The following is a 27,558-nucleotide window of genomic DNA, read 5'->3' on the forward strand; positions in this document are numbered from 1 at the left end:
CATGGCCTTCGTCCTCGACCCTTCCCAAGCCTGTCTCTATGCTTTCACCCAAGTACTACCCCTAACCTGAAATTCCATCTCCCCTTTTCCTGATCCCAAGCCCAGCTCAGCCCTGGGCTTGGTAATGGCAACACTCTGTCTGGTTTCTCAGACCCCACTACAGCACTGTGGACTTCCTCCACGCCTAGGACAGCTAACTTGTTCCTGCTTCAACACTGGATAGGCCTTAAACCAAGGGCAGCCCCCTCTGGGTGCTCCAGTCCCAGGAAACTGGGCTTCTCTTCTAACCAAGTTAGAGCTGAGCGCAGGAGCGAAGGAAGCAGAGCTGGAGACCACTGCCCCTTTCCTCCTCCTCTAGGCCCAGGATGGGATTTGTGACAGGACATGTGCTCCTAGACGGCACCCTTAAGGGCAAGATTAGGTCCCAGGACACCATGGAGCCTGGCCGCAGCCACTCCCAGCTCCCCTGGTTCCCTAGGGATGCCCAAAGGGGATTGACTCAAGCAGTCTTCACAGAGACCATGCATCTGACCCGAGGTCGCCAAGTGCACTACCCAGGCGTGCAGCCCAAGAGTAGTGCAGCGTGTCCGCCCTCTTCCTGACCCACAGAACCGCCCACCCAGGATTTGCCCCAAGTGGGAGCAGGCCCAAGACCGAATGGTAGGATTAGGGGGCAGAGGTTCAGATTAAAGGTGGGCAACAGAGGCCATAACCCGAGGTGCCCAGGGCAGGAGGAGTGCAATGGGCGGCGCCAGAAGCCGGGAAGACAGGGACCTAGGAGGAGCGCGGCCCGAGCGGTCCCTGCACCCCTAGGGCGGCGCCGCGGACCCCTCCCCCATCGAAGCCACCTTCAGCGGAAAACCTGGGGTCCCGGCGCAGCCGCTTCTGGCGGCATCTGCCGCTCCCCAGCTCGCGGGAGAGCCCGCCCCGGAGGAGGGGCCGGCTCCGCCCCACCTCCTCGCTGCCTCCCTCCCCCTTCCCTTCCTTTCCTCTGGCCGCGCGCCCCCTCCTCCCTCCTCCTCCTCCATCCTTCCCCCACCCAGTTTGTGTGCCCCTCCCGCTGCGACCGGCTGGGAGGCTCGGCCGCCCCCGCCCCGAGAGGGAGGCGGGGGCGCAAGCCGCGGCGGCCACCCGAGGCTGTGGAGGGGAACGAGATCCGAGGCCCCGAGGCGGCCCTGCATCTGGACCGGGCACGCGGGGGCTGCCTCTGCACCCCCAGCCGAGGGCCGCGGGGCCTGGCCTCGCCGCGGGGTGGAGGAGGTAAGGGCGAGTCGCGGGCGCGCTGCAGGACCGCTCCTGGAGAGAGAAGGCGGGGAGGACCCCAGCCGCTGCCGCCTCCTCCTCTTCCTTCTCCCCCTCAGCCCTCTGGAGGCCCGCGAGGCTGCCCGAACGGGAGGGATTCTGGGCAGGCCAGGCTAGAGGCAAGGAAGGGGTTAATTTAAGGAATTAAAATCAGAACGATTTGAGACCAGGCTTCCCATCCCCCCTCTCGCCAGTTGCTCCCCGAGCCAGGTTGGGGGGCACGGGTGGGCTCTAGCCCCCACTGGGACTCTGGACCTTGGAGAGCAGGGGCCAGAAGGAGGGAGGAGGGGGAGCGCCCTCAAACCCCAGCCCTCTCCACCTGCTTCTGAAAAGGGGTGGGGGAGGGGCTTGGTATTGAGGCCTGGCTGGACACCTGTGCGGGTGTCTGAGGGTGGGAGGGTTTGGGTGTCTGTGTGCGTGCCAGTGTACATGTGTGATGGTCTGGAGGGTCTGGAGGTGTGCGTCTTTGTGCACGCACGTTTCTGTCTCCTCATATCCCAGTGCCTGGGCCGGTGACTATGCCCATAGTGATCTGGATGTGTGCGCCCCACTGCATTGCTTTGCATGTGAGTGTGTGACACGGTGCCTGTGTGCACTTGCTGTGGTCTGCCTGTGAGTAGGAGTGGGGCCTGTTCTCTCCTTAGGTCGAGTCTGCAGCGAAGGGCCCAGGTGGTTTTCTGGGTGTGGGATCCAGGTGCTGGAGCCATGTGTGTGTGACCTTGGGAGGTGTGTGCGTGTTTGCAGGAGCAAACATGACACATTGACCCCTGTGGGTCTTCACCAGGCTGGAGTGACTACTCTGGGAGGTACACATGTTGGGCCCACAGCCCCAGGTGTGGCAAACCAGAGCCCCCACCTGCCTGAGGGATTCAGAGGGATTTAGAGGGGGCATTCCTTTATTCCCCATCTACAGGGACACTTCCAGGTGCCTCCCCCATCCTTAGAATACCTCCTCCACCTGCTGGCAGATGTCTCCTGAAAGCACTGAGCTTAGAGCTTCATTTCTTTGGCCTGTAAATCCATCTATTAACATCCAAATCTTCCTCCCCCATTTCTGTCATTTCCACCTTCTCTGCTCCTTTTCTGCATGTGGATTTTATATGGAAAGAGGGAGAAAGAGCTCTTGGGCCCAGAAGACCAAGTGGGCGAGAGAGGAGGTGCCAGGAGCATGGTGGGGAGTTGGGCGCAGGGGGAATGACCATCAAAAACCAAACTGCTAGGGGCCAGCCTGGTGGCGCAAGTGGTTAAGTGCGCGTGCTCCGCTGTGGCGGCCCGGGGTTCACCAGTTCGGATCCTGGGCGCGCACCGAAGCACTGCTTGGCAAGCCATGCTGTGGCGGTGTCCCACATAAAGTGGAGGAAGATGGGCATGGATGTTAGCCCAGGGCCAGTCTTCCTCAGCAAAAAAAAAAACAAAAGGGGACGATTGGCAGATGTTAGCACAGGGCCGATCTCCTCACAAAAAAAACAACACACCAAACTGCTAACCTCGCAATTTTGCCTGATCTGAATTTAACAGAGAAAGAGACGGAGAGAAGGTGGTTGGTAACATCCACACGCTTGTTTCTAGATTTAGGGATGCCTAGCTTGTTTTTGTTTTTGGAATATTTGTAGCTAGAAGGGGATAATGGTTGTTGAAAGGTAATTGTCATCGTGCCTTTGAATTCCCTGGACTTTCCTACCTCTCTGGTAGCCTATCACACCCTTTATTCATCATTCAACAAATATTTATTGAGTGCTACTATGGACCATGGGTTTTGAAGTCAACTCTAGTACTGGGTTCAAATCCTAGTTTGGCACTGTTTCAGTTATTCACTGTATGTAACAAACCACCCCAGAATGGAGGGGCTTAAAACAGCGATTTATTATTTTTCATGTTTTGTGGGTTGGCCGTGACTGTGGCTGTGGGCTCACTTGGCAACTCTCAGCTGCATTCAGGTGAGAGACTGGCTGAAAGGAACATTGAGATGGCCTTTCATCCTCCAGGGTCTCTCCACACATGGCATCTAATCATTCAATATTTTAGCCCAAGTTTTTTACATAGCAGCTGGATCCCAAGAGGAAGTATTTCAAGAGGATAAGCTCTGAAGTACAACTGCTTATCAAACCTCTGCCTGCATCAGGCTTGCTAATGTCCCATTGGCCAATGCAAGTTGCATGGCCAAGCTCTGAGTCCGTGTAGGAGGGGACCACCTACAGGCAAGAATACTGGGAGGCATGCTCACTGGGGGCCACCAAAGCAATAGTCTGTTACAGTCACTTATTGGCCTTGGGCAAGTGATTTGGCCACTCTGAGCCTCAATTTCCTCATCCTAAAATGGAGACGATACTCCCTACTTAGCATCACTGTCATGAGGACTCAATGAGAAGCATGGCATGTGACCAGAATAGTTGGTAGGTAAATGTTCACTGTTTTGATTATTAGACTGCAAGCACCTTGAGGGCATGACTGTCCTATTCATCTTTGTGTCCCTAGTGCCTGGCGTGGGCCTTGTGTTTGACACCTTTTTGTTGAGTGGGTAAAACAGAATGAAGCAGAGACGCCCTAAGCCTTGGAGCTCTGCTAGAGTGACAGCGTTGAGAAGACTCAGCAAGTTCTTACCTCCCCGTGGGTGACCAGCAGAGCCAGGGAAGTACTTGTTATTCAAGGTGATTCTTGGATTGACTTAATTCTAACCAAATTTATCCAGTTCCGTGACAACGAGTGGTGGAAATCACTTTGGTTACATAAAGTCAATCAATTCATCTATTATTCAGTGTGATTCCTCTAAGAATATACTGATGTCTACTGTGTGTGAGGATGAGTCAGTTGCATTGTCCCTGCCCTCCAGTGTACATGTTGGGCGAGATCTGATGTGCAAACCAGTCTGTGACCATCCAGCATGTGATACCTGTTACCATATGTGAAGAGCTACGGAAAGGAGTGATCCATGCTGTGATGTGATTTGAGCTAGAGGAGGGGGTCAAGGAAGGCTTCATGAAAAGGGCAGCATTTGAGCTGGGCCTGCAGAATTCACTGACTAGAGAAGGGAGTCCCAGGAAGAGGGACCAGCATGAGCCAAGACTTGAGGATGTGACAGCACATGGCACTTCCCGGTAAACTAAGCCCCACAGGGCTCACTAAGGATGCACGTGGGAAGCAGAGGCAAAAGCTAGGGCTGGCGAGGCTGAGTGGTGGTGAGATCCCTGCCAGCCTTGAGGGCAGGCAAAACAGGGTGGATTTTACCTCTCAGAAGATGGCCTACCTTCAGAGATTTATTTTAGAAGAAGAGTGACATGGCTGGATCTATATTTGCAGAAAACATGAGAATTCAAAGCTGGAGGAGTTAGAGACCCCAGTTCGAAATAGTATCAATGGTCCAGACAGAAGGGAATAATAGGTCTGGGACAGGGGCTATAGGAAAAGCAAGAAATAGACAGGATCAAATATTTATAAGATAGTATTGACAAAAATCAGTTACTGATCAGATCTGAAGGGGACTTTTGAGAATTCAGAGATGCCTTGAGGGTTGCATCCAGAGTGCTGAGTAGATGATGAGGATGTTGGTGAGGATGGGAGACCGGAGAGAGAAGCAGGTTTGAAGCGGGTTTGAATATTGTGGTATTTTGAGTTCACTATTAGCCATATTAAGCTCTGAGCCGCCTACATTAAAATATCATCCTTTTCATCCCCTCCCTCTCTACTCGCTGCTTCTGAGAAGTACTTTTAAGAAAAGAATTGCTATAAATTTCAGGTCTAAGTTATTGAGTTATCTGTGGCTCAGGCGAGCGGAAGTGATGGTATAGATTAGAATTAGGTTGTCTCTGAGAAGCATTTAGTATGTTCAGGTCTCTCTCATCTTAAAAACTGCTTCTGGCTTCTCCCATGCTGCCTCCTTCCCTTCACAGTTGAGCTTTTTGTGTCCACGCCGTGTCTCTACTCCCATCCTTATCTCATTTTCTCCTCCACCCATATCAGCCAGGCTCATCGAAACAGCCCTCTCCAGTCACCAGTGGACCCTTTCCACCTCTGCTCTGACTTGAGCTGTCAACTCCTTTTGTTTACACATTATCTACACTACTGCCCTCCTTCCGTCCTTGACATCCTCTCCTTCCTAAGGTTCCCCCCCCAGAATTCCCATTTCTTCTGCTGGTTTTAGGAACTTCTTGGTTCTTTTCCCTCCTCCGCCTCTCTGAGGGTCTACCTTTTCCCCCTGCTCTCCTCTCTCTGCACCCTCTCTCTGGTCCTGCTCATCCACTTTTGTTTTTATGCTTAAGCTGCCAAAACTGTATATTCGGCTCCATATTGCAAACTCTGTACCGAATATCTCTACTTCCAAGGCCCACTGGAACCTCAGACTCACGGAATCTACACCCAGATTCATCTCTCTCTCTAAAACCTGCCCTCCTTCCTTTTCCCTCCTTATTGAACCACATCCTCATCTACCTAGATGCTCAAAAGCCAAACCTGAGCCTGATCCTTGACGCCTCCCTTTTGTACCTGCCACAGTGATTCTGTCAATGGTTCCAAGCCTTTCCCACTCGCCTTCCTTAAGTGCTCGCATATCCATCCTTCTCCCCATTTGTACTCCTTGCCTTGGCTAACAGTTTCCACTTCCAGTGTTCCAACAGCCTTCTTCCTGACGGTGGCCCTCTGTAGTCCATTCTCTAAATTGCACACCTGATTAAGTCCTTGCCATTCCGTCATTCCACAAACGCTGAGCACCTACCCCATGCCAGGCACTGTTGTAAGTGTTTGGGAAATAGCAGTGACTGAGACAGACAATATCTCTTCTTTCATGGAGCTTACATTTTGGTTCCCTGAAGGAGGCGTACTCTTTCTCACTTCCTTGCCTTTGTACAAGCTGTTTCCGCAGCTCAGAACGCCTTTCTTCTCCTTCCCCAACCTCATAATTGCCACACCTCACCTGACAACTTTGTTCTTCAAGAGTCAGCCTAGATGCTGCCACCTCTGGGGGTTCCCAAATCCTCCAATTCCTCACGCTAAGTTAAGCGTAGAATCCCGTGCCAGCCTCTTGCATAGCTTTGTCTCGTGAGTGTATCATCCACTACCTCAGTCTGCCCCAGGAGATCACAAGCTGCCTGAAGGCAAGGATTGGATCTTGTTGGTCTGTGTGTCCTCCACACACCCAGCACAGTACCTGGTGTGGTTCATGGCACAGAGCAGGTACTCAGTATATGTACTTGGAATGAATTCATGTTTGAATAGAGCTCAGGAGAGAATTCTAGGCTAGAAATATAGATTTGCGAGAGTATTAGTTAGGACTTTTGACCGCAAGTGACAGAAATCCAGCCCAAACTATTTTAAGCAAAAAAGGTATGTACCAATTCGTATAACTGGAAGAAGGTGGATGAGTGGGTCTTAGGCATAACTGTACCCAGGTTCTCAAAAATGGGGTGAGAACTCTCTCTCCAGCTTTTGGCTGAGCTTCACTCTGAGTGTTGCCATATTTTTTTCTCCACCGTGCATGAGCGTTCTCCATGTGGTGGGTGGAGGTTGCACAAGGCCATAGACAGCTTTGTCATCCTAGCATGTGATCCCAGAGGGACAAGAGGACTCCTCAGTCATTCATATAAATTCCCAGTGAAGGACTCTGTTGGAGTCTGAGGAATGTGACCATCGCGGGGTCAATCATTGTGGCCAAGAAGATGGGGGTACCATGATTGGCCAAGGCTGAGTCATGTGTCCACCCTACTAGGATTGGCAGCCCTGTCAGAACCACATGGAGGGGCTGGCCCCATGGTGTAGTGGCTAAGTTCGGTGGGTTCTGTTTCGGAGGCCTGGGTTTGCAGGTTCAGATCCCGGGCGCAGACCTACACCACTCGTCAGCCACGTTGTAGTGGCGACCAACATATAAAAAAGTAGAGGAAGATTGGCACAGATAATTAGCTCAGGGCTAATCCTCCTCAAGCAAAAAATGAGGAAGATTGGCCTTGGATATTAGCTCAGGGCTAGTCTTCCTCAGCAAAAAAAAAAAGAAAGAAAGAAAGAAAGAACCACATGGAGTGGGGAGGGGCAGTTCACCAAAGAAAGGACAAGATGCTCCTATTACCAGAAGGTGAAGAAGACTTGCTGAGCAGATAAAAATAATAATGTCCGCTGCAGGAGTTCTCAGTGACCACGTGGTAGTGGAAGCCATGAAAATGCAAGATTATCTGCATTTCTGGCAGAGTCACCATGTGAGAATGTGACAGTAGACAGGAGCTAGAGAAGACACACATCTTGAGATGGTTGGTCTTGTTTGAGGAGATGAGACTCACACAGCTAAAAGCCTTAAAAAAAAAAAAAAAGATAATGCATCCGATTGGTTCATCTTGGAGAATCCTTCTACCCAGTGAATACCTTGAGCTGGTCTTGAAAGAAAGTAGACTTGAGAAAGGCATTTCAGATGGGGGAAGGATCATAACAGGTCCTGGGGATGGGGAGGGGGCAGGGCCAGGCTGAAAAAGGCAGGTCTGAGGGCTGCAGAGGTGGCTGATTTGGGGAGCCTGGAATGCAAAGGAAAATCTCTGATTGTTCTGTGGTGCTCATAGTACAGGATTGCAATGGAATTTGAATAGATAACAGTTCAATTTTTCTTTTTCCTCCTCTCCCTCCTCCCCCTGCTTCCATCACCTTGCCTGCATTCAGGCAAAGCTTCATGCTTATGCTGAGGAAGTGTGTACATCTCCGCAAAAATATCCCTAAGAATGATTCATAGTCATTCCTCAGCTCCAGTAGATCGAGGGAAACTGTGGGGCTGGCTAGCCTCAGGTGAAGAGCCATCTGGACCCCAGAAGCCCCTTCCTTCCTCTCCTTCGCACATCCACACACAGGCCTGCACCCCCAGACTTTCCCCGTCCCCTGCTCTAGCAGGGTGCTCTGCAGGCAAATGTGCACAGGGTTTCAACGTGCTTCAAAAGTGCATAGGGTGGGGAGGAAGAAGGCTAGCTACTTCTGAGGCCCTGAAAGGTGCCCCCCACCAGAAGAGGGGCCAGCACTTTACTGGGATGGACAGGCCACACAGGTGCCCTGACACCAGGCTGGCCATACATTACAGAATAATTCTGTTCCTGAAGAGCTGTGTGCGTGTGAACTGAATTCTATTTATAATATCCCTGGTCACTTTGCCAACTTCTTCAGTTTTATCTATAGTTTTTAGTCTTTTCAGGATTTTCTATTTCATCTTGAGTCAATTTTCATAATTTATATTTTCCTAGAAAAGCATTCAGTTCATCCAGATTTTCAAAAATTTGGGCCAAGAGTTGTACCTGGTAGCATTTTAGTAATTTAAAAAAATCTCTGTGTCCGTGGTTACATCCCTTTTCTCATCCATAGTGTTATGTATTTGTTTTCTTTCTTTCTTTTTTCTCCTTGAATGGATTTGCCAGAGGGCTATTTATTTTGTTGGTCTTTTCAGAGAACTACCTTTTGGATTTACCTCTCAGGGCTACTTTTTGGGTTTGAATATACCTAAAGGATGGTGATGTTAGAACAGTGACTAAATATTTATTTTTCAAAAAAGAAATTTAAGTCCCTGTCTTATACATACTAACGTATTTTTGGATGAAATAATATGATAACTCAGATTTGCTCAAAATTACTCAGTGGTGTGGGCGGGAGAAGTGGGAAGCAGGGAGCAGTGTACAGATGAAACAGAATTGGCCGTGAGTTGATCATTGCTGAAGCTGGGTGATGGGTACATTGGAGTTCATCATCATATTCTCTCTCTATTTGAACATGTGTGAAAATGTCCATAACAAAAAGCTGTTTTTTTAATCTTTATCTCACCATGCATACCAAAAATTTGTAGATGGATTAAAACTCCAGTGTATAAAAGGAGACCACACAGCCTAAAGTATGTACCTGCTACCAAGTCATTGTCAGTTTATGGTATTATGGCTATTTGTCCAAAGCCCTTAATTGAAAAAAAAAAAAAATGTTCTGGATTTTTTTTTAAAAAAAGGAAATCACAAAGTACTAAAGTAAAACATATATAACTGTTTATGTCATCTTTGGATAGGGACGAACTTCCTAAGGATAATAACAAAATCAGAAATCCTAAAGATTTTACTGAAGCAAACTTGAAAGCTTTAGTATATCAGTAAAGACCTTAAACAAAAGTAAAAGCCAGTTAACACGCTTGAGAAGAATATTTGTAGTATATAAATGACCAAGGATCAATATTATAAAAAGCCTTTGCAAATCAATAAGAAAATATGAATGTTCAGTATGACAATGTGCAAAGTAGTGCACAGACAAGGCACCAAAGAGATACAGCTGACTGATAAATGTGTGGAAAAATGTCCAGCCGTAGTAATCAAAGAAATGCAAGTGAAACAGCCAGGCCATTTTTCACTTTCGAATCGGCAGGAGTGTGGTGAGGCGACAGCGTGAAGCTGGGGAGTTGGGCTGCAGTTGACGGGCGATGGGGAGCCACTGAAGGAGCCTGAGCAGAAGTCACCTATGGACAGAGGAACCTGGTGCCTTATGTAGGATGGAATGGAGCTGTGAGACCGAGGGCTGGGCAGCAGTCCAGGTGTGAGGAAGAGCACAAAGCAGGAGAAGAGGACAGCTGGGTTGAAAGCATTCGAGGGAAAATCGGCAGGTCTTGATGGTTAGCAGAGAGAGCGAAATCAAGATGGCCAGTGGTGTGGTGTGACTGGGGGGACAGTGGCACCATTGAGGGAAACAGGGATGCTGGGGAGTGGGCGAGGGGAAGTCCAAGGTTGGTTTCTTGACACTGTGGGTCTTTGTGTTAGGCCGAGTCTCATTACTAGTGACTGGCAACCCACTCAAATGATTTAAGCCACAAAAAGAATTAGCTGCTTCACACAATTGGCAAGTCCTGGGTTAAAGTTTCAGGCACATCTGGATCTGGATGCTCAAGAGATGTCATCAGGAGTCTTTTTCTTCATGCCCAAAGAGAGGACAGAAATGACCACAAGCAGCTCCAGGTTCACATTCGACCAGCTGAGCACAGGTCCTGCAGTTGCTGAATTGGCCCATTCCTGAACGATCAGTGTCCTGATGAACAGGCTGAGGTCCCGGGCGCTCCCCTGGAGCTAGAGGGTAGAGTCAGCCCACCTAAACAACATTAGGTCAGAGTGGGGGGAATGGTTCTACAATGGAAAATTGGGGTCTATCTACAAAGGGGGACTGGAGCTGAGCAGCAAAAACAATACATGTCCACTACATCCCACCTCTCGGCTGTCCAAGATCTACACAGATACTCCTTCTGGTATAATTTTTAAAAATTTTCTTTTTATCATAATGCAACTATCCCTCACAAAACTTAAGACATACTTGTCCCATCTCCGGAAAGAGACGTTCCCAGTTCTCACTTACTTCCAGCCCCAGTGCAAGATCTTGGTGATGGGCTGTTTGTCAAATACTGAGCCAGTCCCTCATGGTCTTTCAATTTATGGCCAGACTACAAAGATGGAGGAAAAATCGGATAGCTGAAAGGACAAAAACCCTCCCAGCTGAAGAGGGGAGATGAGGAAAAACACTCAGTGCTCACAGGTCCATAGCATGGTCCACATGCTCGACCAGTGGGCAAGGACGAGGTTCCCTGGCCACCAATGGGCCACTCTGGTTCTGCTGTCTTGGAGAGCCTTCTTTGTTCCTCATGCCCTGTGGCCACATACAGAAGGGGCATTGAGGGGGTCACCTACCATTGGTGCAGTTTTAGGGGGTGGGGAACTTCAGGGGCTGAGTAATCCCCGGCCTTTGTTTTCCAGGTTTGCGGTTTTTTTCGGCAATACAATTCCCTTAATCATTCGGAGGCTTTCAGTCAATTTGCATTCAGTCATCCCCAGAGCTATTAACCAAACTAGAGACCTCATTGAAAGTTATAATTCTTGGATCGAGTCCCTGGTGGTGGTGTTGGGGGAGGAGGGAGGGATGTCTCTTAGCAACAGGCCTTGGTGCTCTGCCTGTTGCAGAAGCCCATGGTTCTGTGGCCTCTAGCTGGGCCTCTGCCTCAGGGCGATGCAAACTCCTCATCTAGGTTGGGAGACAGAGCTCATTTGCCCCTTCCCACTCAAGCTGCATCCCAGTGGAACCTCGGCCAAGCTGGGAGGGCACAGCAGGAGGGCCTGAGGAGTCAAGAGCCTGTCAGGCCCCAGGTTTGTCTCCTTCTGTGTTTCCAGCCTCCCTGTCTTTGCTTGAGCTGACTTTAGCTAGAAGCAGAGAACTGGCTCTTAATTATCTGACTCTCAGCCATATTGCATTACTGGCCTCAGGCAGAAAGGGCCTCTCTGGGCAAAGCAGCATTTTCTTCCACTCTGCTTTCAGATGGGCCCCTTTCAGCCAGCCTGTGTCTCTTTCTTGTTGGACCTGAGGCCTTGGGAAAGGCCACGCCCCAACATCTTGACATTTTTCTACAAGTCGCCTAAAGTTCCAGCTTTGTAGGAACATTGTCTGAGCTCCAGAGGTGGTGGCAGAGTTCACTTAGCAGCTTTCCTGCTGTGTAGCGGGGTTCACCAACTTTGGAGTGGGGGAAGTGGTACTGTCTTACTCCTCCCCTTAGTTCAGCTAATTCCTTCTTAGGGTCTATTATTTGAAAAAAAAAATCCATTTCTGATTCTAATTTCTGGGTTAGGACTTTTTCCTGGTGTAAGTAACACAGACCCAATTCCAACTAGCTTAAGCAAAAAAGGGACTTGACTAGCTCACATAATTGAACAGACCAGGATCTCAAACAGTGTCTGTGAGGAATCTCTTTCTCCATCTGCTTTTCTGTGTTGGCTTCATTCTTAGGTGGTTCCTCCCAAAGGAGACAAAGATGGCCCTAGCAGCTCTGGCCCTCCCCATCAGCTTAGAAAGCTGAGCAGAGAGGATGCATTCCCCCAGTAGTTCTAGAAAAGTCTGGGAGAAATGACTCGACTCAATGAGAAAAGACTCATTGGCTCAACTTGGGTGATGTGTACCCATTCCCGGGACTCTGATCAGCCAGGCCTACTTCACATTCTTACCCCTGGAGCCAGAGGTGGACAGTCAATCCCCCGGACCACATGGACTGAGAAAGTGGGAAGGATGGTTCCCCAAGATCAAAGCAAGGTGCTGTTAGTAGAAGGAGGACTGGGTGCTGGGCTGGCAAAGGGAACAGACATCCACCCATACATCCATGTGGAAATGCTAGAAAGCAAACAGAACTCAAGAGCAGGTCAGGATGGAGAGGTGGAGCTGAGAGTCAATGGTTTAAAGATGGGAGTGAACCTGTGGGAGTGAACCAGACTGCCTGGGCAGAAGACAGAGGCAAAGAGGGTGGTGAAGGCAGACCTCCCATCAGGAGACAGGAAGATTAAGAAGGCAGCAAGAGGAGGAGGTTGGAGAATCCCAACAGGGCAGCTTCATGGCAGCCTATGAAAACAGAGAAATCAGCAGTATTGGCCAAGGGACAAAGTGGGTGAAGACCCTTGATGACAACTGGATTGTCTAATTAGCAGGTGGTCTGTGACCTGGAGGAGGACAGTGACAGCAGAGGGTGGTTGAAGCCCAATTAAATAGCAGTTAGGGAGAGGATGGCAGTGAGGAATGGACTAGAGATCCCACAAGGCAGGGGAGTGGTGACTGGAAGCCAGAGATGAGGGGGGATGGGCAGCGGGAGTTGAGGGTGACCAGGGGTGGGATGCCAGGAAGGGTGGTGGCTTGTGCCAGAAGGGGCCTGGAGAGAACAAATATCATGACTCTGGGAGCAAAGAGCAGGGCAGGGGCACTTATTGGAGACTGACCTAGCAAAGAATTCTGAGAAAAAGACCTAGGTGGCTGGAGTGGCAGGGATGAGAGGGTGTGGTACAGAAGCAGGGACAGGAACAAACAGTGACGTACACATAGGTATCATCAGGTGAGGTGACATCTTGGTCACGGAAACATGGTACCAGTAGTCCAGCCTGTCTGATAGATGTGGTTTGAATGATATGGAAATAGCATCTTCTTTTAAGGATTTTACAGCCAAGTACATATAGTACACTAATCTTAAGTGTACAGCTTGATTGTTTACATATGTATACACCGATATAACCACCACTCATACCAAGATATAGAACATTTTCAGCATCATATAAGGTTCCCTCTTGCCCCCTCCCAGTCCATATAGCCCCCAGAGACAACCTCTATTCTGACTTCTGTCATCATCAATTTAGTCTGTTCTTGAACTCTCTATATATGGAGTCCTACAGTATGCACTCTTTGGTCTGGTTTCTTTCGTGTAACATAATATTGAATGGATTCATCCATGTCGTTGCGTATACAAGGAGTTCCTTCTCTTATTGCTGGGTAAAATTCCATTATGAATATACCACAATTTATCTATTCTACTGGTGATGGGCACTTAGGTTATGTCCGGGTTGGAACTATCATAAATAAAACTGATACCTTTTTTTTTTCCTTAAGGAAATCTCATTCATTCTCACTCTCTTACATGTACAGGCCCTCGCACAGGTACCAGAGTGGCCAGCCCCCTCTGCGAGGTCAGGCTATTGGTGTCCCCTCCCCCCTCCATTCTGGGCACCTGTTTCCTGGGCAAGTCAGCTTCCTCACGGGTGGTGGATACCGGGTTGAGGGAGGGGGAGCAGGGATACCACCCTTCTAAGATTTACTGCCTCTCTTCTAGCTTACTGGCCGCGGGCACCCTGAGCCTTCCTGACCCCCAAGGGGGGCTCGCCCGCGGCCCCCCATGAGCGCGCCGGGCTGACCGGCGGGGCGGCCGCGGTGGAGCCCGGGCGCCGCGGGGGCGGCGGGGCCATGGCCTCGCTGGACCTGCCGTACCGCTGCCCCCGCTGCGGGGAGCACAAACGCTTCCGGAGCCTGTCGTCGCTGCGCGCGCACCTGGAGTACAGCCACACGTACGAGACGCTCTACATCCTCTCCAAGACCAACAGCATCTGCGACGGCGCTGCAGCCGCGGTCGCGGCCGCCGCCGCCTCGGGCTTCCAGCTGGCGCCCGAGCCCGCCGCCCTGCTGGCCGTGCCCGGCGCCCGGCGCGAGGTCTTCGAGAGCACGTCCTTCCAGGGCAAGGAGCAGGCGGCCGGGCCGTCGCCCGCAGCGCCACACCTCCTGCACCACCATCACCACCACGCACCCCTCGCCCACTTCCCCAGCGACCTGGTGCCCGCCAGCCTGCCCTGCGAGGAGCTGGCTGAGCCGGGCCTTGTGCCCGCTGCCGCCGCGCGCTACGCGCTGCGCGAGATCGAGATCCCGCTGGGGGAGCTGTTCGCCCGCAAGTCCGTGGCCTCCTCGGCGTGCTCGACGCCGCCGCCCGGGCCCGGCCCCGGCGCTTGCTCCGGGCCCGCCTCCGCCTCGCCTGCGTCGCCCTCGCCCGCAGATGTGGCTTATGAGGAGGGTCTGGCGCGCCTCAAGATCCGTGCGCTGGAGAAGCTGGAGGTGGACCGGCGGCTGGAGCGGCTGAGCGAAGAGGTGGAGCAGAAGATCGCGGGCCAGGTGGGCCGGCTGCAGGCAGAGCTGGAGCGCAAAGCGGCGGAGCTGGAGACGGCGCGGCAAGAGAGCGCGCGGCTGGGGCGCGAGAAGGAGGAGCTGGAGGAGCGCGCGTCCGAGCTCTCCCGCCAGGTGGACGTGAGTGTGGAGCTGCTGGCCTCGCTTAAGCAGGACCTGGTGCACAAGGAACAGGAGCTGAGCCGCAAGCAGCAGTGAGTGGCCCACAGGGCCGTGTGGGTGGGTGTGCCCGTGAATGTTGCAGAGTGGGTGACCGTGTGTGTCACTGTGCTGCCGCCACCACCGTGAGTGTGGCTGTGAGTGTGTCTGTGTATGCGTCCATGGCTTTGTAATATGGAATCTGTGGCCACGAGCATGTCATGGTGGTGCGTGTGGGGCCAAGAGTGTCATGACAGTGTGTGTTTGGGACTATGAGTCCGTGGCGTTATGACCGTTTCCCTGTCTGTGAAAATTATTTCTCTTCCTTCTCTATTTTAGCCAAGGCCAGCCCCTCATTATGGCACCAGATCCTCTAAATTCTCCCCTCTCCCTTTGCCCTCATCAGATTTTCCCTCTCTACTGTGTCATTCCTAAAAGCATACAAACATAATGTCATTTTTCCCATCTGCCTCTTCTCTCCTCCTTACAGAACAGCTCCTGGGGAGTATTGTTTATGCTCCTTGTCTCCAACTTCTTTCTCCACTTTCTCTCTGGAACCCACTCTGATCAGGTCTCCACCTCCACCACTGCCCTGCCTGTCACCAGCAACTTTCAAGTTGCTGAGGCCAAGCCGACGTCTTACTTGGCCCGTCAGCAGCGTTTCACAGAGCTGGTCCTTGAAACTCTTTCTTCACTTGGCTTCCAGGACACTCTCCTGGGATTTCCTTCTATGTTATTTTTGCTTTTTCTCAGTCTTCTTTGCTGGCTTCTCCTCATTTCTCTATTCTTTAATTGTGGGGTTATGAAATATATGGATGTTATGTATCTGTTCCCGTAGTAATATAAGCTCCATGGGGGCAGGAATTTTCCTCTGCTTTGTTCACTGCTGTGTCTCCAATACCTAGAACAGTGCTGGCCCCTAGAAGATGCGCCATAAATGTTGAGTGGATGCATGACATCTGTGAATGCATTTGGGAGTAAATACTCACGTGACTCTTAAGTGTGCGGTGTGTACATGCAAATCCTGGAGGTTGGTGTGACTGTAAGTATGCTTCTGCATCGGAGAATATTTCTGAGAGAGAGAGAGAGTGTGTGTGTGTGTGTGTGTGTGTGTGTGTGTTGGTGGTACCGTGCGTGTCTCAGACTGTGAGTGTGTGCCTGCGAATGAACATGATATGAGTACGTGTACATGAGTGTTTGAGGCTGCGTACTGGGCTACGTGTACGTGGCTGTGTGACTGTGAGTGTGTACCCATGAGTGTTTCTGGAGGGAGGAGGTGGCTGGGTGTGACTGAGTATGCCTATGAGTATTTCCGTGGAGAGCAGGGGTGTCTGTGTGGGAGAGGGCTGGGTGGGTGAGGTGTGAGTGTGACTGGGAGTGTATGCTTGCATTTCTTTTTGTGCCATTGTGTGAGGCAGTGTGCCTGGGCCTGTTCTGCATGTACCCATGTGACCATGAGTGGACACCATGGGCAGCTGTGCCTATGTCTCTCCCCACTGGCCAAGGTCTCCTCCAGAGGGTGGGTGGGTGGCCAGGCCAAGGCACTGGGGTAAGAGACTGCTCTGGGCCCAGGGAGGTGGTGCAGATCGACCAGTTCCTGAAGGAGACAGCGGCACGGGAAGCCAGCGCCAAGCTGCGGCTGCAGCAGTTCATTGAGGAGCTCCTTGAGCGTGCTGACCGTGCCGAGCGGCAGCTGCAGGTCATCAGCAGCAGCTGTGGCAGCACACCTAGCACCAGCCTGGGCCGTGGAGGTGGGGCAGGTGGCGCTGGGCCTGGCACCCGGGGGCCAGGCAGAATGGTGAGTGCTCACCCGCCTTCCTTCCCTCACCTGTATACCTGGTCCCCCACCACCTCCCCTCACCCACAGCCTGACATCCCCCCTGTGATGCTCCGTGCTTCCCTTCTTTGGCTTTTCCCCCATGAGCAGATTCCAGGCCTGTAGTAGGGGTCCAGGAACCGGGGATCCCCTCTGGTTAGGCAGAAGTGCCAGCCCCTGAGGCTGTAGCGAGGTGTGGTCCAGTGGCCCCAGTCCTCAGGGGCCCTTCTCTGCCCACCCTGCAAATGACAGCCCAGGAGCCACAAGCCGGGGCCTGGGGTGCTGGGTGGGTATGGGGAGGGGGCTGGTGAGCCTGCCTCTCTGGCTATCTGTCTGTCTATTTGTCCATCTTTCCCAACTTTTTTCTTCTTCTCTCTTCTCCATCTTGTGCCCTGTTTCTCTGCTCCTTCCCATCCTCTTGCCTCCTCTGCCCCCCTCCCTTTCCCTCCCGCTTGGGGGGCCCACAGCGAGAACACCACGCGGGCCCAGCCATGCCTAGTACGTATGCGGTGTCACGGCATGGCTCCTCTCCCAGCACAGGGTAAGCCTCGGGCCCAGCCCACCCCACGCAGCCCACTCTCACTCTGGAAAGATCCACTGGCCCACTGGATGGCTGGCCTGTCTAGGGGCTTGGCTCCTCCTCCTCCCCCCATCCTCCTTGGGTCACTTCTCTCTGCCTCTTCACACTCAGAGGGGTCTATTGGAAAGTAAGGTGGGTGGGTTGCCCTTGGCTGGTGGTGCGGGTGGGATGGGGGGTCTGAGTAGGCCTGGTGCCCCTCACTCCTCACCATCTGGTCCACTCCACCTCAGGGCCTCCAGCCGCGTCCCAGCTGCCTCCCAGAGCTCAGGCTGCTATGACAGTGACAGTCTGGAGCTGCCCCGGCCTGAAGAGGGGACCCCTGAGGACAGCGGCCCTGGGGGCTTGGGCACACGGGCCCAGGCTGCCAACGGCGGCTCAGAGAGGGCCCAGCTCCCTCGCAGCTCAGGCCTGCGGCGCCAGGCCATCCAGAATTGGCAGCGCAGACCCCGCCGACACAGCACGGAGGGGGAGGAGGGGGACATCTCGGACGTGGGCTCCCGAACGACTGAGTCAGAGGCTGAGGGCCCCTCGGATGTCCCCCGTCCTGGGCCTGCAATGGCTGGGCCGTTGAGCAGCTGCCGGCTCTCAAGTGAGTCCTGGGAGGGTGGGCAGGGAGCCAGTCTTTCCGTGGTGCTGGGCCCTCTCAGGGGACACAGGGTCGAGGCGGTAAATCTCCTGGGCTCCTGCACCTCTTTTCCCCTTGCCCCAGACTTTCCCACAATGAGAACGACAGACTCCCTCCTACACAGCGCCCTGCACGCCTGAGCTGCTCAGGTTGGGTATTGCACAAGGATGCCACATCTAAGGGGATCCGTTCGCATGGTAGGCTCATTGACATTTACAGGAGAGTAGCTGAGTGTTGACTCCGGGCTCCGATGTCCCTGGAGCATTGGGGAGAGCCCCCTCCCGTATACACGCAAGGCCAGGTGCATATGTGGGTGGGTCAGGGTCAAGAAGTTAGAAGGTTTGGGTCAGGGTATTGGTGGCACCCCATGTGGCTGCTCTGGGCAGCCTCTTGCCTGCCTTCTGTTCACAGAGGCCCAGTTTCTGTCCATCCATACCCTGGTCCTCCAAACCGTTTCCTTCTCCAAACTTGACTCAGTTCCCTCATGTAGGGCATGAGTTTGGGCTATGTGATGATATATGATCTTAAAAAGAAAGTTTACTTGAGGAAAGGATACCTTTTTCTAATTTGCAAGGTTAGGGATGGGGGTGATGCAGAGGAGGGGGAAGCAGAGGCCCCTTGTCCTTCTCCCAAGTTGCTGGTCCCCTAGCTTGGGTCTCCTGCAGCTCCTACTCTACCGCAGCTCCCCACTTGCATCCCCACGCATTCCACATCGCACCCTCCACACTCACCTTTGACCCTCTGGTATTGTGCAGCCCGCCCTGACGGAGGCAGTGGGCGGGGTCGGCGAGCTGAGAGGGGCAGCCCCTCACGCTCCAACGAGGTCATCAGCCCGGAGATCCTCAAGATGCGAGCCGCCCTGTTCTGCATCTTCACCTACCTGGACACGCGCACGCTGCTGCATGCTGCCGAGGTCTGCCGGGACTGGCGCTTTGTGGCCCGCCACCCCGCCGTCTGGACCCGAGTGTTGCTGGAGAATGCCCGCGTCTGTTCCAAGGTGCCTGTCCCTGCCCTCCCACTCACCCCTGCTGAGAACCCAGCTCCAGCCTGGCTCCCCGAAATGCTCTCTTGGGGCTTCCTATCCTGAGGCTGGTCCACCTCCAGCCAGCCAATCTCAGAGCCCTTCATCCCAGGTAACCCCTCTCTCCCTGCAGTTCCTGGCAATGCTGGCTCAGTGGTGCACCCAGGCCCACTCGCTGACACTTCAGAACCTGAAGCCCCGGCAGCGGGGCAAGAAGGAGAGCAAGGAGGAGTATGCCCGGAGCACCCGGTGAGGCCGTGGTAGGCGGGTGGTTGGGTGCTCCTGGGCCGCAGACCCAGAATTATGTGGTGATGCTTCTCAGAGGAGGAGGTGGCCACAAGCAGCTCCATGACCTCTTGGCCATCCCCAGGGGCTGCCTGGAAGCAGGGCTGGAGTCCCTGTTGAAGGCGGCGGGGGGCAACCTGCTGATCCTGCGCATCTCTCACTGTCCCAACATCCTCACCGACCGTTCACTCTGGCTGGCCAGCTGCTACTGCCGTGCCCTGCAGGCCGTCACCTACAGGTGGGTCCACGCCACCTGACGAAGGCCCATACCCTCTTGGCCTCAGGCCCCAAGGATCCCTGGGCTCTGCATACCCTTCCCCCAGGGCTCTCAGACAAAGGAACACAAGAGCTCTGTGGCCCGGAGAAGGGAGTAGAGGCCACCAGGGTGGGCAGCCCCAGCTTTGTCTTTTCAACAGGAGCGCCACAGACCCTGTGGGCCACGAGGTCATTTGGGCCCTGGGCGCAGGCTGCAGAGAGATTGTCTCCCTCCAGGTCGCGCCACTTCACCCCTGGTGAGCCCTGGCAGGGGTGAGGAGGGGATGGGGTTGGGCTGGGTCTGGGCCTGAAGACTGGGCAGATCTGGGCTCATTGCACAAGCTGGTTGGAGGACAGATTCACATTCATCAGTCTGTGTATTTAGACATTAAGAGCAGGGCTCTAAAATCAGCCCTGGGGTCATGTCCTGGCTGACAAGCAGTGTGACTTTGGGCAACCCAATCATGCCTTTCTCAACCTGCAAAGTGAAGGCGATACTAGGGATCTGTTGACTTTACTAGGACTGTTGCTGGCTCAGATGAGATGTATACAGAAAGCCTGCAGGGCCCACATAAGTGTTCAGTAAACACTAGCTAGAAATAGCCGGGCTTGTTTGGCATATGAAAGGCAGTTCAGGGAGGTCAGCGTATAACACACAAAAGAGCTGGTTGTTGGAGAACCCAGGGTGTGAGATCCTTCATTGCTCTACTTGGAGTTCCTCAAACATACCAGCATTTGTCGCTCTCTGTACCTTGCCCTCCAAACCCTCTCTCCACGTGACAGCTCCTCCCAGGTCGTCCAGTGTCCCTTCACTAACACCCGGGTAGAATTGGCCACTGCTCCCCTGCCCCGATTCCAATTGCACTTTGTCTTGACCCCTGCTGTAGTGCATTTTGCAATAATTTCTCTACATTTCGGTCTACACTAGACTCACGGTTCTCAGGGCAGAGGCTGTGAAAGTCCGTTTCCGTATCCCTGGTACTAAGTGCATGGCAGACGCCTGAGAGATGTCTGCTGCCTGGGTGCTTGTGGAGAAATGAAGTGTTCAGGGAGACAGCAAGTTTGCTGTGAGTGGTGGGCAGGGCCGAGCAATGAGTGTGCAAAGGAAAGTTGGGTCAAGGTCAGGAAGGGCCTTGCCTAAGGGGTTTAGATTTTTGCTTTTTTTTTTTTTTTTTGTGAGGAAGATCAGCCCTGAGCTAACATCCGTGCTAATCCTCCTCTTTTTTTTTTTGCTGAGGAAGACCGCCTCTGAGCTAACATCTATTGCCAATCCTCCTCCTTTTTTCCCCAAAGCCCCAGTAGATAGTTGTATGTCACAGTTGCACATCCTTCTAGTTGCTGTATGTGGGACGTGGCCTCAGCATGGCCGGAGAAGCGATACGTCGGTGCGCGCCTGGGATCCGAACCCGGGCCGCCAGTAGTGGAGCGCGAGCACTTAACCGCTAAGCCACGGGGCCGGCCCCAGATTTTTGCTTTTTATCTAGAAAGTGCTGGGAAGCCATTAGGGAATTTTAGATCTTAAAAACAGGATTAGATCAGACTGGTAATGTTCTGTGTCCCCCTCCCCCATGACTGTCCACTCCTTGAGAGTGGGGACCATGTCTATATAGTCACCACTGTATCCCCAGGGCCTAGCTCAGTTGTTCTTGGCTGTAGTAGACACTTGAGAACCATATGTTGAATGACTGAGTGAGAGAATGTAGGGATGAATGGCTCACTGTCAGTGTGGAGAATGACTTGGCAGGGAGATTAATTATAATCTAGATGAGTATTGGTGGTGGTCTGAACTACAGGTTGAAGAGTTATTTAGGAATCAGAACCTGCAGGTCTTGGCAGGCGGTGAGGGAGGAGGAGTTGAGGATGATCCCAGGTTTCTGACTTGAGCAGCTGGGTAGTTGGTGGGGCCCTTGCCTGGGAAGGGGTCTGAAGGAGGAGAAGACTTGAGGTGTCATGCAACCAGAGGCGTCCCTGACGGCCCTCCCTTCACCCCATTCTCCAGCCAGCAGCCCATGCGTTTCAGTAACCGCTGCCTACAGATGATCGGTCGCTGTTGGCCCCACCTCCGGGCCCTGGGGGTTGGGGGCGCCGGCTGTGGGGTGCAGGGCCTGGCATCACTTGGTAAGTCTCTCCTCTGGGGTGACTGGAGTGGGGGTTGGTGGGAAGCAGACATGGGTGCAACACTGAAATCTCAGAGGGGCTCGGGCTGCAGCCTGGGTGGTGGCAGGAGCACCAGGGCACTGGGCAGGAGGTGACCTGGGAGTTTGTCAGCAGGACCTCCCCTCTTCCTCCCTCTGCCTAGCGAGAAACTGCATGCGGCTGCAGGTCCTGGAGCTGGACCACGTGTCGGAGATCACCCAGGAGGTGGCGGCTGAGGTCTGCCGGGAAGGTCTGAAGGGACTGGAGATGCTGGTGCTCACAGCCACCCCCGTCACCCCCAAGGCCCTGCTGCATTTCAACAGTGAGCGTTGGGGAACGGGGGGTGGTGTACAACTGTCACCTCTTACCATGCCTTGTCAGCAAGGAGCATAACCAGCGTCCTGTCGCTCCTAGTCAGCAAGCACCAGCACTGGGGTCAGACTGACCAGGGTTCTAGTCCTGGCTTTGCCACCAGTGCCTTCTGAGGCCAATGTGGCATTCAAGGCCACATCTGGTCCAAATGATTCTGTTCAACAGACATTTATTGCCCTGTGCTCTGCCCACGTTGGAGACATGAGCTGTGGAACAAACACCATCTGCCCCTACGTGAGCCTCCAGCCAAGGGCAGAGGGAGAACAGACAGGTTAAGAGCATGGGTTCTGGAGCTGGACTGACCTGGGTCTCAATTCTGGCTCGACTGCTTATTAGCTGTGTGACTTTGGGCAAGTTACTATACTTCTCTGAGTTGTGTATCCCCATTTTCTAGGCTGGCTTTCTAGGGTAGGAAGATTAAATGAAATAGTGTGTGAGCCCCCCTAGGACAGTTCTTAGGATGAAGACTCCCCTCTTCCTGGTGTAGACTCCAAATCATGCCTTCTCTGCCCCCGCCCCACCCCCACCCCCAGCCACCCACTCCACTCCCAGTCATTCCTCCTCCTCCACTGAGGACACAGGTACCCAGCTTGGGCTGCTCATGCCAAGTGAAACCATCATCCAGGACTGTTTGGCCCCTGGCAAGACCCTATGTCCTGAGCACTGAAGGTTCCTTGACCTTATTATTATTTCCAGGATCTTCTTCTTCCCTCCCCTTCAGCCTCATGGTCCCACCCTGGACTGACCACCAGAACTAATTGCTCAGCCTCCAAAATCAAGATCTCCAGGGCCCTCTCAGCCTCCTGACTTTGTTGCTCCTTGTCCCCTGACTTCATGGCAACATCCAGTCGCTTAAGCATCTGCTTCCAACTCGTTTGCTCCCTATCTGCCCTCCTCACACTCCAGACGAGACCCATCAGCCTCACCTCAGCCACTCTGTCCTTGTAATTTATTTCCAAATGCCTAGGCCATAACACGACTGTCCCCTCTGCCAGAGATGTTCCTAGAGTGCTGCACAATTGGCTGTTGCCCACTCATCCTCCCAGAGTCCCTGCAGCCTCTGCTTTTGGACCTCATCCTCCGCCTCTCCCCTTGTCTGGTGTGAGGCCCTGGGTGGCATGGGTCTGCTCTCCTCTTTATGTTCTCAGTGGCTGGCACAGGATTGTCTCTCAGTAGGTTTCTGATTTCATCAATTAGTGAGAGGAGAGGAGGCAGCTCCATTGCCCAGGCCAAACACAGGCCTCCATCTTACCCACCTTTTCCCAGGCATTTGCCGAAACCTGAAGTCCATTGTGGTCCAGATTGGGATTGCCGATTATTTCAAAGAGCCCAGCAGTCCTGAGGCCCAGAAGCTGTTTGAGGACATGGTGACAAAACTCCAGGTGAGGAGTTGACTCTGAGGCCACCCAAGATCCCAAGTGGCATCCCTAGGCTGGGGCTGGTAACCTGGGTGTGTGACGGGAGGGCCTCATCTGTCTGGCCCTGAGGGAAACTAACCCAGGGTTTGGTCTGCAGGCCCTGCGCCGGAGGCCCGGCTTCTCTAAGATCCTGCACATCAAAGTGGAAGGCGGCTGCTAACCCGGGTAGGGGGCGGCAGGGCCCCTGCCAGCCCCACACCAGGGCACTCTTTGGACCTCCAGAGGGACCCTGATTTGGACTTGACCTTCAGAGGCCTGGTGTTATCCCTGGCTCCCAGGGAGGGGTTGACAGCTTCCTGTCCTCCTCCTGGGACAGTGGAGCAACAGGCCTGGCCCTGGGCACTGCCTCTGCAGGGCAGGGGCTTGGACAGAAGTTGCCCTCCTACCCCCACCCCACCCCCAGCTGAAGCAGCCTTCTGGGCACAGCCAGTGAGGAGCTGAGTCACTACCAGCACCTGGTGTCACCGCCCGGAGGATCTGCAATAACTACCCAGTCGCTCCTTGGCTGCTCAGGCTGCCGGGCAGCCCTCCCCTTCCTGAGGCCCTGCCTCCCGGTCAGGAGCATCTGCTAGGCCCCAGGCCAAAGGGGACTCCACAAGGCAAGGAGGGCTCTTCTCCTCCGCCTGGCCTGTCCCAGCCCTCTGGGGGCACCCCCTTCTGACAGCTTGCCTGGGCTCTGGGTCCACTTTCTCCAGGGATAACACAGATAGGCCTAGGGGTCTGGGAATGTGGCCAGCCAAAAGTGGGGGGCGGGTGTGCAGTGAGGTGGTGGGAGTGGGCTTGGAAGGGCAAAACATTCACCCAGAACTTCTCCCCAGGACACTGAGACCACCCCTCCCAAGAGGAGAAATTGCCAGGTAGAGAAAACTTGAGAGGTTTTATTGCTGTAGAAAAGACAAGACCCCTCCTCCCAGACACCACATACCCCACTACACACCAGAGCTAATTCAGAGCTGAAAGGTGCATGTCTGTATGCCCACCAACAGTCTCAAGCCTCTGGAGGAGGCGGGGCCTAGTCCTGGGAAACCCTGTCAGCAGGGAGAAGCAGTTCCTGCCTCAAGGAATGTCCTTCTAATCCAGGTGCTCAGGCAGGACTCTGATGGCCTTTGGGTCCCCTAGGCTGTGTGGGAGGGACCCACTGGGCTGCCTCTGTGCTGGGGCCTGGAGGAGGCTGGGAGGAGGGCAGTTTGGTTTGCTTCCTTGTCTGGCTAACTTGCTTGAAGATGTGCCCTTGGTAGGGAGCCAGACCTGTGGGGCCAAGGATGAGGAAGATGTCCTTGTCCTCCCTCCTCAGCAGCCCTCTGCTGGCTCTCTGAGGGCTCTGGTGGGAGTCTTCTGCCTGTGGGCAGTGCCGGGCCTGAGCCAGAGCCACTTGGCTTAGTAGCCACAGAACACAAGTGGAGGTTTTCACCAACCCTTGCCCGGTTCCCAAAGGACCAGGTCCCAGCACTAAGGCTCCCAAGACTCAGGTCTCCCCAGTCCCTCCTCTCAGAACTCTCACAGTGGCACCGAGGCCATGGGTCCTGCCAACTTTCATTGGGAAAGTTCTTTGAAACATTAACCTAGATCCATCTTAGGGTTTCCTTGTCTCCTGTACAGGACCGGCTCTCAGCCCTAACCATTAGGCTGCTGGTCCTGGGGTCCTCTAGTTTCTCAGTCCTTTCCAAGGATCCAGCTTTTTGCCACAGCCTGGCTTGGACATCAGGACCAGCCCTGGGTTACCCTGCGAGTCCTCTAGAGCTGGGGCCCCACAGACTCAGCAGTGCACCCAGCTCCCTGCTTCCATACCAGCTCTGTCTTAGCTCTTGTCATTGGTGATGACTTTTCCTCCTGTGGCTTGTTCTAGCCCTGCCCTTTGAAGACCCCAAATATCAAGGGTGTCATGTTGGCAACTCCCTGTCTAGTCCTGCACAAAGCCTTGGTGAAGTGGCATCCCCTACCACACCGCCCCCCCACCCCCCCCACCCCGAGCAGCTGGCTCCATCGGCTCCTACCTCCCCAGCCATGTCCCCAGGAGTCACGGGGAGGAGAAGCACAACTTTTCTCTGTCCTCCAGGGGTCTGGAAGGGAGGTGGAGGCCCACTCAGGGCCTGGCTGCCCTGAGTGTGTCTGTCCTGCCTTGCCAACTGCACCCTCTATAGCCCCTGTGCCCTGTGACCCCCGGACCAGAGGTGCTGCCCTCCCTGTCTCCTGGACAAAGCACAAAGGGATGTCCTTGCTTGGCCTGAGACTGCCCTCCTGAGGGACTTTTTCTGCTCCAGGAAGCCTCCATCCCTGAATACCAGGCTTTGGGCAATTTCTTCCGGGTGCCCACTGGAATGCCTGGCATTAGTCCTGGGAAAGGAGATCAGGGTGCACGGACAGTGAGCTAGAGTGGGAGAAAGGTGGTGCTGACAGGGCTGATTCTGATAGTAGGTTCATTCATTCATTCATTCATTTATGCAACTGCCCTGAGCACCACCAGCACTGTGGGCAGCAGAGAGAATAAGACCCCCCTCTTCTGCTGGTGGGAAGTTTGCCTTTCATGAGTGTGGCTGTTTCCAGGAAACCCACCCAGTCCCCCAACCTGTATGTTCCAGCTGAGTGTGTGAGTGAGTGCTGCACAGGCCCAAGCCCCTGCCGGTGGGAACGATGTGTTGCAGTGTGTCCCATTGCACACCTGCCCCTGGGGCTGGCAGACTGGTACACCCTGGCCTTCATGCATGCCCTGAGAACCGGCAAGTTTGCAGGCCTCCCAGCCCCCCACCAACTTGATGCTATGTTTTGCCTCTCCTCAGGGGGATGAGCCCTGCTGCCGGGTGGGAAGCTTTTGTTTGCTGGAATGCTCTATTTGTTCACTTTAGCAACCATACAGCGAGGGCTGAGGATGGGGAACAGGGATGGAGGGCCTAGCCATCCCTGGAAGACCTCATCCTTCTCTCACCCAAAGGAGAGCCCCCTCCTCCATATCTCATACCTAATAAGATGCAAAGAGGAATATCAGAGAGAGCAGACCAAGGCAGGCCCTGCTCCAGATGTCCCAGGCATGTGTTGAGGTCCCATGGGTGGTGGCCATTTGGTGTTCCTACCACCTCTCCCTGCCATACAGCCTGGCCCCAGCACATGGGGGCTTGGCACATTTGGCTTGAGTGCTTCATCATGCTTTATTCGGGCTGCCTCCCCACAGCACTGGCAGGGAACAAAGGAGATGCCGCATGTATCTGGATCTCTGAGGGAGAGGGAGCGGGCTGCCCAGAACCACAGTCTTTCACTGGCCAGGAGAAACCACCTAAGGAGCAAGGCAGCTCCTAGTCCCATGAGAGTGGAGTTTTAGCCAACCCCTGAGGAACTGCTTCAAGGAAAAAAAAAAAGCTGCCTCCTTCCCAAGGCCTGCTGCTCCAAGGTTTGGCTCCCTCCTGCCTGTCCCCCTGGTCCTGGTCTCTAGTCCTCTGGGCCACAGGTGCAGAGCTGTCCAGGGCCCAGTCCCTCTAAGGCGCGAAGTAGAAGACCTTCCCTGAGTGACTATTGGTGCCAAAGACCCAGTTCCTGATGGACTTGGGGTGAAAACGGAGAGACAGTGAGTGGATACAGGGCCCAAGTGCCCAGAGGAGTTGACTCAGAACTGATGGGATCCGTCCCAGCCTGTCGGGCCCTGATGAGTATAACTTCCCTCCCCCAGGGTCCTGGCACGTCTCTCTTTACTCCTGCTGGCCATGCCTTCTCACCCAGCCTTGTCCCAGGCCTGCATTTCTGTATATATTGCTGTGTATCGTGTCTATGTATTTATTGCTGGACAAGTGTGTTCATCTGCAGCCCTTGCCTGAGGATAAGGTTTAGGACTGTGTGAAGATCAAAGACCAGGGGTGACCATGGCAACCAGCTCCTAGTCCTTCCCCAACCCCTTGGGACCCTGGCTAGTCCCAAGACTGCCCTGACAATCAGGCAGGCTTCCCCACTGTGAGTCCAAGCCTCCCCTGCCACCAAGGGCATGGCCCCAGGGAGGCTTGGCCTTGGGCTCCCCAGCCTCAGCTCTGCCCTGGCAGGGGTCTTGCTTTGGGCTGCAGAGGCCTGAGGTGACTTAGGCTTGCCTTGTGGCTGGCACCAGTAGCCTTGGCTCTAGTGGGCATCACTGGTGGGGACCTCTAGTGGCCCCCAGGCCTTGCCTTCCCTGCACAGCCAGGCTGCAATGAGCCT

General features: G+C 53.9%; 1 protein-coding gene across 3 annotated transcripts; it reads left to right on the plus strand.

The window, feature by feature from the left end:
* The first annotated feature begins 1,030 nt into the window (after positions 1 to 1,030).
* Positions 1,031 to 26,772, plus strand: FBXO41 (F-box protein 41). Of its 3 annotated transcripts, none has more exons than XM_058550941.1 (14): positions 1,031 to 1,260; positions 13,901 to 14,933; positions 16,450 to 16,675; positions 17,161 to 17,234; positions 17,504 to 17,862; positions 18,654 to 18,895; positions 19,053 to 19,168; positions 19,290 to 19,442; positions 19,621 to 19,716; positions 21,459 to 21,577; positions 21,759 to 21,917; positions 22,133 to 22,201; positions 23,234 to 23,349; positions 23,483 to 26,772. In XM_058550941.1, the coding sequence occupies exons 2-14, from the start codon at positions 14,032 to 14,034 to the stop codon at positions 23,543 to 23,545; spliced, it is 2,694 nt and encodes an 897-aa protein (XP_058406924.1). In that variant the 5' UTR covers positions 1,031 to 1,260; positions 13,901 to 14,031; the 3' UTR covers positions 23,546 to 26,772. The 3 variants fall into 3 exon arrangements, with proteins under 3 accessions (XP_058406924.1, XP_058406926.1, XP_058406925.1); XM_058550942.1 differs by lacking the exon at positions 1,031 to 1,260 and adding an exon at positions 11,202 to 11,411; XM_058550943.1 differs by lacking the exon at positions 22,133 to 22,201.
* The last annotated feature ends 786 nt before the right edge of the window (positions 26,773 to 27,558 follow it).

This window comes from Diceros bicornis, chromosome 12 (assembly GCF_020826845.1).
Source record: "Diceros bicornis minor isolate mBicDic1 chromosome 12, mDicBic1.mat.cur, whole genome shotgun sequence".
NCBI classification, from domain to species: Eukaryota; Metazoa; Chordata; class Mammalia; order Perissodactyla; family Rhinocerotidae; genus Diceros; species Diceros bicornis.

Bases quoted from the DNA above. Each gene is read 5' to 3' on its own strand.
- FBXO41 (XM_058550941.1), top strand. From the start codon at position 14,032: ATGGCCTCGCTGGACCTGCCGTACCGCTGCCCCCGCTGCGGGGAGCAC. The intron at 17,863-18,653 runs GTGAGTCCTGGG...GGTATTGTGCAG, and splicing joins GAGCAGCTGCCGGCTCTCAA to CCCGCCCTGACGGAGGCAGT. The intron at 18,896-19,052 runs GTGCCTGTCCCT...CTCTCCCTGCAG, and splicing joins ATGCCCGCGTCTGTTCCAAG to TTCCTGGCAATGCTGGCTCA.